At 49.9% G+C, this 14,384-nt stretch overlaps 1 protein-coding gene across 6 annotated transcripts in view; it reads right to left on the bottom strand.

Moving 5' to 3' along the window:
- Nucleotides 1-2,109: 2,109 nt before the first annotated feature.
- Nucleotides 2,110-14,384, bottom strand: part of LOC142572053 (uncharacterized) — a 66,443-nt gene continuing 54,168 nt past the window's right edge. For all 6 annotated transcript variants that reach the window (XM_075680867.1, XM_075680866.1, XM_075680862.1 and 3 more), the window contains 2 exons: nt 12,491-12,787; nt 2,110-2,483 (listed from right to left, as the gene is read on the bottom strand). In XM_075680867.1, coding sequence (XP_075536982.1) covers nt 2,165-2,483; nt 12,491-12,787 — 616 coding nt within the window. In that variant the 3' untranslated portion in view covers nt 2,110-2,164. The remainder of the gene's footprint in view (nt 2,484-12,490; nt 12,788-14,384) is intronic.

Raw genomic sequence — 14,384 nt, forward strand, 5'->3', positions numbered from 1 at the left:
TGCTTGCTTAGAAGAAAAGATTATTCTCTTTCTTTTATGGTGAACCCGCCAAATAGAGAAACGTTTAAACTGTTCCAACTTTTCTAAAAACGCTGCATTGTGAATCCATACGAATAAAGCTACGCAAACTAACGCTTCTTGAAATTATGGGGTTTTACGTGCCAAAACCACAAATTTCTGATTACGAGGCATGCCGTAGTGGAGGACTCCGGAAATTTTGACCACCTGGGGTTCTTTAACGTGCGCCTAAATCTAAGTACACGGGTGTTTTTGCATTTCGCCCCAATAGAGATGCGGGAACGCTTCTTCAAAATGGTTTAAGACCAATATAAGGTAAACGGCGAAACCGTGCATGTTTCGGATGGTGCAGCGACGTGGTCAGCCCTATTATGATCACCTATTATGATCCACTCGTCTGCTGGACGAGTGGATCAAGGTGAGTATGCAAAATTGTCAGTTTCCTAATCGGAGTCCAGGTGCGCACGCGAAGTGCATGGCAAAGGCCTAGCTCAGGTTATTTATTATGTGAGAATGCTAGGCCGGCAGTTGCGCTTCTTATGAGCTGGACACCGAGCGTGTCGTGCTCTACGAATTACTCAATCAAGTGGTTTCGCCTCTGCTAGGTGAACAGCGCCTTATTCACTGGCGCTGTATGTAGGAGCTCCAGGAAATTTGATTATTTCGAGGAAGGAGGGGGTAGGTGTATACTCGTTTAATGCATTACTACTTCATTGGAAGGATAATAATAATAATAATAATAATAATAATCTTTATTTCACTCATGAAGTGAGGGAGTGCGGGAAAAAAAGCTGACAAGTCAGCTTGACTAGTTCCCAGCTCCCCGGAGAACAAAATAGAAGAAACAGAAACACTTTTTCGCATGGCAACATAAAAATCACAAACAAATAAATACTAATGCAGCAATAACTTGTCGATAACATTGACAATAAGGTACTATAGAAATAAAAAGTTTGTTAACTGCGTGATAGACCAATGTTAAACAAAAACGTACAAACATAAAAACTGCAAGTAAAAAGCGCTACATAATGAAGGAAAAAACAAAAAATAAAACGGCACACATTGGTGTAGTATGAAACAGTACATTGCAATGCGTGTAGCGTACATGCGCAGAGATGAAAGAACCACATGAAATTCTGTCATGGGAAAGGAGCTTTGTCACAGAAGAACAATTTCAGTTTCTGGTTCGATGCTGTTTCGGGAGTGAAACCGTTTTTATGGCAGAAATTTAGCAAATGCGGTAGGGTTCTGTTTACCATTTGTTGTCCGTATCCGGTTCTGCACGTTTTGATTAGCCATGGCTGTGTATTTCGATTCTCATAAGGTGTGGTCCTTTTAGAAAGCGATGCCAACCGTAGTAGGGAATAGCTGTTATTTTTTACTTCAAGCTTATAACGTGAACACAGGCAATGCGGATATAGCTCGTCTATTTTCATTACACAGTACTTCAAGAACAGAGGGTGGGAAGGGTGACTCATGGGGACGTTTTCAATATTTCGTAACATTTTTTTCTGTAATATCATGATTCTTTGCAAATTACCTTTTGTTGTGTTCCCCCAAACTAATTGGCAATATTTCATATGTGAGTGGAATAACGCATTGTACAGCAGAAGCTTAACCTTTGACGGTAGAATGTATCTGTTGGCGTATGTCAATCCAACGATGCGAGACAGTTTTGACACAACGTGGTCGATATGAGTGTCCCAGGTCATATTTTCGCTGAAATACACTCCAAGTATTTTAAATGCGCTTACTAGTTCTACTTTTGAGTTTCGCAGCTTAATGTCTGAGGTAATGTTAATTTTCTTGTTTTTCGCACGGTATATGACAGCATTCGTTTTACTAACGTTTATGATATATACATGAGGGACTTCCGAAAACACCCAAGCATTCATGCAGCGATTCTTTAATGACATAGAGCTTAATGATAACCACTGTTTTCTCAGAGTCATACGCCTGTTTCCATGAATAATCAACCCGCAAGCTGCAAGATAAGCCTGTCGGCTATAGATGAGGCTATAGATGGTTCGGACATCCGAGAATGCCGAGAAGCTGGAAGAAAAGCAGCGATACATGCATACTTCCAAGATGCTTGACCTCAAGCTGAATCAAACAGGGTACGTACGCGTATATTTTATTTCTATTTCTAATAGTTTGCAAAGAACACTTTGCGCGGTGATGTCGGCAGTGCATCGCTGGACTCACTGCGCGACCTGGGCTCGCGCGCGGCCGCCGAGTAACGAGAGCTGCTGCGGCTGCGCAGCCTTGACGGCGGCGCCCGCGTCTCTTCATCGTCGTCGTCGTCGTCGGCGGCGGCGGCGGCGTAGCGCTGCGACTTCCCGGAGCGGGCCCCAGATACCGGGAACGAGCGGAACGAAGACGCCTCGTCGCTGCAGGTAGTCAGCGTGGCCCTACGCTGATGCGGCTGCAAGCGCTGTGAGGAACGACCACTGGCCGCCGCAATCCTGTGTATTCAGCGAGAATTTGCTTTGAAAATGCTGGTTCAACGTGCCTTGTCAAGCGCAGCCTAGGACAATTTATCATGTCGCGAGCGGTACAAAAACCATTATAATCGCCGCTACCGCGCACATCATTCAACAATGATCACGAACGCATAGTTATGTGTTCCCAGGCTCAGCCTGGTGACCGGCTAGAACTCCTTCATTCTTCGGCTACCACATATAATCTCATACAATCTAATTTGCTCGGTTAAGCGACACATTTCGTTGTCGCTTCGGATATCTAGTGTTTTGGGATTTCTGCTGACCAACTTTCGAGATTAAAGATGTACAGCCACGTGCAATATGACCTGCAACACCGGTGCCCATGGTCGAAGGGGCTCCACGACTGTACGGCTGCGCAGACACAGGCTAAGTTCCAGACCTAAACACACCTTCAATTAGTTGTATTTAATAAACCATTGTTTCGCATATCAGAGCCGCCGCGCAGCCCTGGAGCCTCTTCGGCTACGAACGAGTGTGTTACAAGTCATATATATTGCACGCGACTGTACATGACTAACGGCTCTTCGCATAAAAGCGCTACTGAAAGGAATTCACAAATTCATCCGTCTATCCATCCATCCATCCATATATTATGGGAACAGCGCGGTCCCTCAGTCCACGCCAGCAGGGCCCAGTCCTGGCCGGCCGCGCCCAAGAGCGCCCAGCCGAGCCTCGAACTACCGCTCGTGCTCACGAATCCCTTCGTCCTCTACTTCTTCGACTGCTGGCTCCGAGGCCGGAGTTCCGAGGATGGCGCTGGCTCCGATGATCATGATGATGATGATGATGATGATGATGATGATGATGATGGCGGTGGAGTTCCTATACTGCCCCTCCTTCTGCGAAGGCGATGATAGAACTGGCCCACGGCGGCTTGCAGCGATGGCACCGCACCCCCGGTGGTGGGCAAACCTTGCAGACTGTTGCACCAAACGAGGATCGGCCGAGCAGGCAACATCTAAGTCACAAAGGTCTTCCAGGAACCCGAAGGCCTCAACCTGGCTGGCTTCCCCGACATACTCTTCGTGAGGATGCGGCAGACTAGTGGTGGAATCTCCGAGTTGTCGAGGTCGGTCTTGTAGCAACCTGAAGGCCCTAAACCCCTCCCGGAGGCACACCTGGTTTGGCCGTCTACCCCGACCTCGTTCTGCGAGTGCACGCAGCAGGTAGCCTGAAGGTGCAGCTGCATGCTTACTGTGATGCCACCACGCAGAGACCAGCGCAAGTGACCAGAGGTGCGTAGGTAACAGGATGGGAAGATCGCAGATTGTCATGATCATTGCTCGAAGAGTGCTGCTTCCACAACAGTTGATAACTGGCGTCAAGCGCCCGTGATTTCCCTGGAACACCTGGCACCACTCATCAGGGCCTCTCGAGCCTACTGTGTGGAAGTCCTCACACTACATCGCCGAGGGACTCACGAAGGCGACGTCAACGCCATCGCGTTGATGTCACCCACGTCGGTAGTGTCCTTCTCCAATGACGGCGCCGAGAGCTGCAGCAGCGCGCAGCAGACCACGACGCCCCGAAGGCCCATGCCAGACCCGATGACCGTGACATAGGAGGAGCCAGCGGAAACGCTTCTCAGCGAGCGCCAGAGCTGCAGCTCGCACCGCGGAGATGGCCACGCACCAGGCCAGGCAGGCATCGCTGCTGGCTGTGGAACAGGCGCCGCCCACCTTCCCCACGATCATAGTTCGTCCCGGAACGTTGCCGAGGCCCCACTTTGGGCGCCAATGTGGGAACAGCGCGGTCCCTCAGTCCACGCCAGCCTGACTGGCCGCGCCCTAAAGCGCCAAGCCGAGCCTCGAACCACCGCTCACGCTCACGAGTCCCTTCGTCCTCTACTTCTTGAACTGCTGGTTCCGATGCCGGAGTCTCTGATGATGATGATGGTGGAGTTCCCATTCTATCTATCTATCTATCTATCTATCTATCTATCTATCTATCTATCTATCTATCTATCTATCTATCTATCTATCTATCTATCTATCTATCTATCTATCTATCTATCTATCTATCTATCTATCTATCTATCTATCTATCTATCTATCTATCTATCTATCTATCTATCTATCTATCTATCTATCTATCTATCTATCTATCTATCTATCTATCTATCTATCTATCTATCTATCTATCTATCTATCTATCTATCTATCTATCTATCTATCTATCTATCTATCTATCTATCTATCTATCTATCTATCTATCTATCTATCTATCTATGCCACTTGCTCATATTCACTTCGACACCCCTATGGGCATACCGGCGCCACTTGGGTGAACAGCGCTGTCGCTTCATGGCAAGTGTAGAATCACTCTAACCGCAGAAAATAACACATGGCGTAGAGCGTGCTGTCAAAGAGCAGTGAAAGGTATTTCTTCAGCTCGCCCTTGCACATGGTTTCGCTGACCTACGTGTACTTGCGCATAAACCCCGGCTTAAGGACTCGCGGAGAGCGTTTACGAACTTGCGCGCGAGCAGTAACAAGTTGCAAATGCTACTAGTCCTGATGAAGCCTTTATTTGCTGTGGCGCGTGATATTTTGGTGGCATCGCAAATTAATTCTGCAAGTAATGGCGCCTACCAGCGAGATTTCAGTACATGTCGTCACGTTTGCTTCCGCCATTGTTTTGCGTTTCTTCCGTCAATAGACGTACGACACACAAGTATCTTCAAGGTAAGATGGTGTTTGGATCGCACCGCTGGTACGATCTGTTGGGAACTCGGCGCTGACGCCCGTGGCTGTACCTGGGTCGCAAGCCCCAAGGGTAGCGTTGGCCTGGCGGCCTGGGGTACAACTGGAAGCATCCGAAGGTCCCGGCAAAGCAAGAGTCGACTGGTAACAACGAAACAACTTGTTTATTTTAACATCGCAAAGAGTTGGCGGTCAGGTTTGACCGAAGTAGAGAGACGGGAGAGCACTTCACTCAACAGAAGAAATCGGAGCCCTCCTTTTGGCGTCCGGGGCAGCTGTTTTTATACTCTCGCAGTTGAGGGCAAGAAGGAACCCCTCAAAAGACGAGCACGTGAATGTACAATGGGCTAATGGTGACGCACACTGTCGTAGCGCTGCCGTAGCACCATGTCGAGCCCGATCTCGTAGCACCCTGTCGAGCACGATCTCGTAGCACCCTGTTGTAGCGCTGCCGTAGCACCATGTCGAGCACGATCTCGTAGCACCCTGTTGTAGCGCTGCCGGTCGGGCACAATGACTGTAATGAGAGGATGATCCCTGCTTTGGCATCGCCTGTTTCGGGCACAATGACTGGAATGAGAGGATGATCCTTTGCGGTCGCATCGCCGCAGTCGCGCCTGGAAACACCTGCCGATGAGTGTTGCGGCGACGACGATCGGGCCAAAATGTCTGCCGCCCCGCCGCAGTCGCGCCGGCAAAACCACGTGTCGCAGGCGAAACGCAACAGACCGCCCCGCCGGGGGAAGGAGATCCCGATGGACAGGGGACTGCATCCGCTGGCCGGAGGGATGTCGCTCGATGATGCTCATAACCGAAGACGGGCGTCCCTCGACGTTTCTTGAGCGCAGCGCACAGAGAAGGCCTCGTTCTCTCGTTCAGGTTCGCACGGGACACTGCAAAGTGACTTCGGGAGAGTTCACATTTTTGTTCTCGTTCCCGGCAAGCGTTAGAACTACTCTGAAACTCAACCGCTCAGTCAGCAAGCACGGCACAACCCTCACTAAGCCCTGCCAGGCTCTTTCCCCTTTTTATACCACTGCCTAGTTCCTTACAGTAGTCTAGCATCACTCAGAACGCGTCCACAAATTGAAAAATTGCACTAGAAAGCATATCATCACTTTGAAACACTAAACAAAAGCAATATGTTAAAAAAAATCCTGCCTCAGGAAGAAAAACATCAGTAACAAACAATTTTGAGGCTGATTCCTACGTTAGGGGCTTCGGCTTAAGCCATCGGCGTTACCGTTGAGACTCCCCTTTTTGTAACGCACCTCAAAGGAATATTGTTGTAAAGCGAGGCTCCAGCGCAGGAGGCGGCCATTTTTGGGAGAGATGGTCTGCAGCCATTGGAGAGGGCAGTGATCCGTCTCAATGATAAACCTCGAGCCGGCTAGATAGCATGACAATTTCTGAACGGCCCACACGAGACACGCACACTCTTTCTCGGTGGCGCTATACGCCTGCTCACGACTGGACAGCTTACGACTAGCATACAGGACGGGGTGTTCTACTTCTCCATTTTCCCGTTGGCACAGTACAACGCCCATGCCTCGCTCACTAGCATCGCACTGAACAATGAACCCTTTTGTATAGTCTGGCGATCGTAGCACAGGCTGGCTTGTTAGGGCACTCTTTAGGGCGCTAAAAGCTCTTTCCTTTGTCTCGTCCCAGACGACTGTTTGAGGCTCTGTTTTTCTTAGAGCATCCGTCAGGGGAGCCGCGATATCAGAGTACCTAGGGATGTACCTCTGATAGTAGCCGGCGACACCCAAGAACGACCGAATATCGGTCTTGGTGCGCGGTTGCGGAAAGTCTCGCACAGCGGCCACTTTTATTTCAGAGGAGCGGCGACGACCCTGACCAATCACGTGACCGAGGTAGACAACCTCGGCCTGTGCTAACTGGCACTTAGGAGCCTTGACTGTCAAGCCCGCTTCGCGCAGGCGGGTTAGCACTGCCCGCAAGTGTGCCATATGCTCAGACCAGGATGCGGAGAATATCGCTACGTCGTCTAGATACGGTAAAGCGAATTCTTGCTGTCCCCGCAACACTTTATCCATGAGGCTTGAAAAACAGTATGGCGCGTTCTTCAAACCAAAACTCAATACTTTAGGACGGAATGTTCCCATTGGTGAAATGAACGCCGCATACCTACTAGCCTCTTCTGTAAGTGGAACCTGCCAATAACCCCTGACAAGATCTAGGGTGGAAATAAACTGAGCGCTACTAACTTTCTCAAGGCGCTCCTCGATGTTAGGGATCGGATAAATTTGATCCTTAGTGATGGAATTAAGCCTGCGGTAGTCGACGCAAGGACGAGGTTCCTTGCCCGGTACCTCAACTAAAATCAAAGGGGAGGTATAATCACTCTCACCTGCCTCAATAACACCGAGCTGTAGCATTTTCTTTACCTCAGCCTCCATAATATCGCTCTGGCGGGGTGACACCCGATACGCCTTGGATCGTACTGGCTCTGGTGAGGTAAGTTCTATATCATGAGTAAGTACAGAAGTCCTACCAGGCCTCTCAGAGAACAGACTTTGAAACTCTTGTAATAGCTGGTGTAGTTCGGTTTTCTGCTCGGGCGACAGCGGTGCTTTACTGATAAGGTCACTAATGACTTGACCGGTGTCTTCCCTGTTCGTCACTGAGCCTAGTCCTGGAAGCTCGACCGGAAGCTCTTCAGGAACGTTTACCATCATGCACACCACTGCTTCCCTTTGTCTATAAGGTTTGAGCAGATTACAGTGGTAAACTTGCTGTGCTTTCCGCTTTCCTGGCAGACTTACCACGTAGTTAACGTCCGACAGTTTCTGAACAATTCGTGCTGGGCCCTCCCACTGCACGTCTAGTTTGTTGTTTAGCGATGTGCGCAATATCATGACCTCATCGCCAACCTCAAAACGACGGGCCCTGGCTGTCCGATCATAATAAACCTTGGCCCTCTGCTGGGCCTTTGTCATTGCTTCACCTGACAACTCCTGTGCCCTTCTTAAGCGTTCGAGGAGCTTAAGCACGTACTCCACCACGACTGGGTCGTCGCCCCCACCTTCCCATGATTCTCGAAGCATGCGAAGCGGAGATCGAAGCGAGCGACCGTACACCAGTTCAGCTGGCGAAAACCCCGTAGCCGCATGCGGCGCGGTCCTTAAAGCAAACATCACCCCAGGCAGACACAGCTCCCAGTCAGTTCGATGTTCAAAACACAACGCTCTCAACACGCGCTTCATGACGGAGTGGAGCTTCTCAACGGAATTCGACTGTGGGTGGTACACTGAGCTGTGTAACAGCTTTACCCCACACCTTTCGAGAAAAGTTGTCGTCAAAGCGCTTGTAAACACTGTGCCCTGATCTGATTGGATTTCCGCAGGGAAACCAACTCGCACAAATATGGACAGTAGTGCATTAACTATCTCAACTGAGCTGAGTTCTTTAAGCGGCACTGCTTCAGGGAACTTTGTCGCTGGGCAGATCACAGTCAAAATGTGTCTGTACCCCGTGGCTGTTACCGGCAGAGGTCCCACAGTATCAATAACGAGCCGTCTAAAAGGCTCCGTAATGATAGGTACCAATTTCAACGGCGCCCTCGATTTGTCCCCTGGTTTGCCCACCCGCTGACAAGTGTCACATGTCCTCACGAAATGGTCTGCGTCCCGAAAACACCCTGGCCAATAGTACTCTTGCAAGAGACGGTCCTTAGTTTTCTTAACTCCTAGGTGTCCGGACCACGAACCCCCGTGTGACAAGCGCAACAGATCCTGACGATAGCATTGAGGCACGACCAGCTGATCGAACTCCACTCCTCTGCGGTCTAGATACTTCCGGTACAGGACTCCACCTCTTTCCACAAAACGCGCAGTTTTCCTGGCGATACCTTCTTTGACATTGCAGCGTATGTTTTCTAGGCTACCATCCTTTTTTTGCTCGGCTATCAAAGCCGACCGGCTGACTTTTAGCAACCTATCAAGTCCGTCTGACGTAGGCGCGATGAGCAAATCAGTAGATAGCTCTTCTAACTTTCCCGTGTCGGGCGTTTCCTCTCCAGTATCTGGCGCCTTTAACGTTACAGACTCAAGTTTATTCAGTTCGGGCGTGCTCGGAATATCAGCTTGCTGCGCCTCTGACCCTTTTTCGTTATTTGATAACGTCGGCCCCGCAACTACCGCCTTTGCAGCGAGCTCCCGAACCTTCGATCTGGTTAAGGCCTGAACACTAGCTTCACCAAACAAAAGCCCCTTCTCGCGCAGGAGGTGATCGGACCTGTTTGAAAATAGGTACGGGTACTGGGGTGGCAGCATAGATGACACGGCCGCCTCCGTCTCAAGCGCTCCGAAAGGTCCTTCAATACGCACTTTTGCTACCGGCAGACACACGCTATGAGCTTCCACGGCTTGCTTGATCCATGCGCACTCGCCCGTGAACATATGGGGTCCTACGTAAGACGGGTGAACTACATCCATCGTAGCTGCGGAATCGCGAAGCACTCGGCACTCTTTCCCGTTCACGAGGAGGTCTCGCATGTAAGGCTCGAGAAGCTTCATGTTCTCGTCAGTGCTGCCTATTGAAAAAAACACAACTTTTGGTGTTGTTTCCGGACACTGCGCCGAAAAGTGACCCTGCTTCTGGCACGTATAACAAACGCGCGCTCGCCTCATCTCGAACCGCTTTCTGCGTTTGGCTGCCGCCGTCTCTTTACGTTTGGTCGGACTGCTTCCACTCGCATCCGCACTACGCGTGTTCCCCTTTGCTCTCATGGGTGTGAACTTCGGCCTCTCGAACTTCGAGCCAAATTCACCCTTTTGACCATCCTTAGCTCCGCGAGCCCGACGCGTCACAAACTCCTCGGCTAGCTCAGCGGCTTTAGCCACCGTACAAACGTCTGGCCTATCCAAGACCCAGTATCGCACGTTCTCCGGTAACCGACTATAAAACTGTTCTAGCCCGAAGCACTGCAGAACTTTATCGTGGTCACCAAACGCTTTCTCTTCTTTGAGCCACTCCTGCATGTTCGACATAAGCCTATACGCAAACTCTGTATATGACTCACTTTTGCCTTTCTCATTTTCCCGAAACTTCCGACGGAACGCCTCCGCAGACAGCCGGTACTTTTTTAGAAGACTCGATTTCACTTTGTCGAAATCCTCTGCTTCCTCTCTATCCAAGCGAGCGACTACGTCGGCCGCCTCGCCGGGTAACAAAGTGAGCAAGCGCTGTGGCCACGTTTCCCGAGAGAACCCCTGCTTCTCGCACGTTCGCTCAAAGTTAACCAGGAACAAACCAATGTCCTCTCCAAGCTTAAACGGCCGCATCAGGTCAGTCATTTTGAACAATACTCGTTCTCCTGCACCGTGTGCCTGACTTCCATTACGAGCGCGTTCCATCTCTACCTCGAGACGCTTCATTTCCAAAGCGTGTTCGCGCTCTTCTTTTTTCTCTTGTTGCTCTTGCTCTTTCTGTTCTTTACGTTCACGCTCTTCTTTTTCTTTCTGTTCTTTAAGTTCGCGCTCCTGTCTCTCTTTTTGCTCTTTAAGTTCGCGCTCCTGTCTTTTTGACCTCTCCTCAATAGTCTCAAGGCATTCCGACAGCTCGTCATCCTCAGCCTCTAACTCAAGAATAGCCTTTAGCAGTTCAGGTTTTCTTAGTTTGTCTGAGACATCCAGACCCAACTCTCTTGCAAGCTCCAACAATTTCGGTTTGCGCAACGACTTCAAATCCATGGCTGCTCTGAATGCTGCTTTCTCTACTGCTTACTATTGTCTTGCCGCCAACTAACCCGGCAGCAACGACAACCACAATTACCAGCTCTGTTTCTGACACTAACAAAAAGCCTGGCAAAGCTCAGAAGAAGAAAGTCCCGCACTCACCAAACCTCGCAGGCAGGAATTCCGCGCAGTCGTTCCGCTGCAGGCAACCAGTCATCACACAGGGCTCGTTGCACTGCTCCCGGATCGTCGTTGAGCTGCTCAGCATACAGTCAACTGCATCTCTTTGCTGCTGGCCTCCGTTGTCGCGATCTCACCGCTGGCAGACAGTTGTTTGAAGTCGTAGGCGATCTCACCGCTGCCAACCAGATGTTTTGGATCGCACCGCTGGTACGATCTGTTGGGAACTCGGCGCTGACGCCCGTGGCTGTACCTGGGTCGCAAGCCCCAAGGGTAGCGTTGGCCTGGCGGCCTGGGGTACAACTGGAAGCATCCGAAGGTCCCGGCAAAGCAAGAGTCGACTGGTAACAACGAAACAACTTGTTTATTTTAACATCGCAAAGAGTTGGCGGTCAGGTTTGACCGAAGTAGAGAGACGGGAGAGCACTTCACTCAACAGAAGAAATCGGAGCCCTCCTTTTGGCGTCCGGGGCAGCTGTTTTTATACTCTCGCAGTTGAGGGCAAGAAGGAACCCCTCAAAAGACGAGCACGTGAATGTACAATGGGCTAATGGTGACGCACACTGTCGTAGCGCTGCCGTAGCACCATGTCGAGCACGATCTCGTAGCACCCTGTCGAGCACGATCTCGTAGCACCCTGTTGTAGCGCTGCCGTAGCACCATGTCGAGCACGATCTCGTAGCACCCTGTTGTAGCGCTGCCGGTCGGGCACAATGACTGTAATGAGAGGATGATCCCTGCTTTGGCATCGCCTGTTTCGGGCACAATGACTGGAATGAGAGGATGATCCTTTGCGGTCGCATCGCCGCAGTCGCGCCTGGAAACACCTGCCGATGAGTGTTGCGGCGACGACGATCGGGCCAAAATGTCTGCCGCCCCGCCGCAGTCGCGCCGGCAAAACCGTGTGTCGCAGGCGAAACGCAACAATGGCCGAAACTAGTGCAAACACATCTCTTATAGCATGGCTGGTAAGTATTACTTTACATTGGAAGTCAGAAAATGCAAGAAAGAAATGCAGCAGCTGCTTAAACTCTCGAATTTTGTTATTTCTTGTGTATAAGTGAAAATGTGCGTATACGTGATCGCTATGCACATTACCAACAAAATAACCATATACGCTACCATAAGACGTATTATACCCGCCCGAAGTCGTCCTTGCCGTCAGTGGAGAAGGATGGACATTAGACACCTTCACTTCCATGTGCAATAGTCGCGAATAGTATACATGCTGAGAGGGAGAATAAACCCCAGAAATGATTTTCGGTCAGTACAACGCACGCACACAGGCATGCGCGCACACATAGAAGCACACACAGTCGGGCACGCGCACTGAGGTTAGGACAACAGCGTATAATAACCTCGACATATTCGAGTTAACAGATACCTGCGCAAGGATTCTTGCAGCGAAGTGTGCAGCGGCGGCACCTCGCTGCCGTAGCGTGCCGATAGGGCCGAGGGCGGCGCCGGACTGGCCATCGCCGAGCGGGGTGGCATTGGCTCGGCGACGCTGGAGGAGTCCGGGTACGAGCTGGAGGCGCCCTTGCCCGCCATGAGGCGCCTGACCAGCTTGTTCTGGTAGATGGGCGACGCCAGAGAGGTAAACGCCTGCTGGGCCCACATCACTCGGTTCTGATCCGCGGCGCCTCCTCCACCAGCATCATCGAGCGTGCATTGGGCGTTCCTGGAATAACGAAAGGGCACGAGTTCGTGCCTCTCCTTGCTAGGAAAGCAATCTGCCCGGCAAAAAGAAAAAGAAAAAAAAGTTGTAATCGCGTGACCAATAATTTCTATTAGCCCGACGTTGTGCGGAGTTCTGGAGGATGGGAGCAAGGGATATTCCTAATCTACTGTGTATTGGAGATCATCGGAACAGATATATTTATAAAGAGTGTTGGACAGACGCAGAGCGTTTTCCAGTCGTTGAGTTGGCGACCTAGTTTTGAAATAGGCCCCCATTTTAAGCCCTTGCCGAGCTACGTTCCCTTCATAAAAACAAAGTTTGTGATAGCACCACAACATCTTAGCAATTTTAAAGTGAAGCACTCTTTGCGGACTCGGTCGGGTTTCCATGATGTGGTCCATAGTAGGAAAATGGAGAGGAGAACATCGAGATGTGCAGTGGTGAGAAGGGGAGAGCTGCGGATAAGGTACATACAGTCCTCCGCTGCGATGGCGGAGTGGACATCTGCGCAGAAAGGACACGTCCGCCGTTGCCTGTTAATACTATTCACAGCGTGCGCGCGTTCCCGCGTGCATTCAAGCCTGGTCCTTCACTACGGTACAGGACAAAATCGGTACAGATGGCTTTCACATCATTTCAGTGTTTCATCGCATATAGACGTAACTCGTCTATATGCGATGAGTTACGCCGCATGTGAGCCCTTTTATTTGGTCTAAGGACAAGAACCTAGCAGTCGTTTGCTTTTACAATTATCTTGCATAATTTCTACAAACGATTAGTTTTGATCTCGAGAACGCTGTGGACTTATAAACTCGTTGTGCCGTTGTATTACTGCCAACTATAGCACTTACAACGTCTTCTTGTACGCATTTCTAGGCCGAATGCAAATTGGAATAGAAATTAGAAAGCCTGAGCAAGTTATCCAACTTCTCAGACTGACAACGCCCCAAGTAGACAAAAGGATTTCTATGCAAATTTCACTCGCTAAGCGATAGAACACATCGACATTTGCACGTAGTGTAAACTTTCTTATCTAGATTGCCATATCACCTCACTTTTGCCTGGCGCTTTCTTTTGGGGCGTGAACATGGCATACTGGCATCGTGTAGAGCGAGGCACCCCACGCAGAGGCCTTATATCTTTCTATTTCCTTGTGTATGAAAAACACCATGGCAAAGTTACCCTTGAGCTTCAAAAGCATCTTTACATCAACGCAGTGATACCTACACGCAGCCTCAAGATGACATCCTTCGACTTTGATCAACCAGTGATGGCAAGATGCAACACTGCATGTCAACTGCATTATATTTTATGCTATAGCTTTAAAACATTTTGGAATAAATCGGGTCAAGACAGAAACGTAACACGGCTTTTGGGACTCCTGTTTTTAGACAGAAAAAAAAAATATGCAGATCCAACGTACAATACAGAAATCTGCCGGAAGTAAAAATAAATGCATTGTATAAAATTACATTTAGGATCCTCCTGCACAACGTGTAACCTGATCAAACATTTATGTCCCCTTTAATTCCTAACTCTAAAGCCATGCTACGTTGGTTTATGCACTACACCGTTCACAAGCTATGAAGAAACGCAA

Source organism: Dermacentor variabilis, chromosome 2 (genome assembly GCF_050947875.1).
Source record: "Dermacentor variabilis isolate Ectoservices chromosome 2, ASM5094787v1, whole genome shotgun sequence".
Lineage (NCBI taxonomy): Eukaryota > Metazoa > Arthropoda > Arachnida > Ixodida > Ixodidae > Dermacentor > Dermacentor variabilis.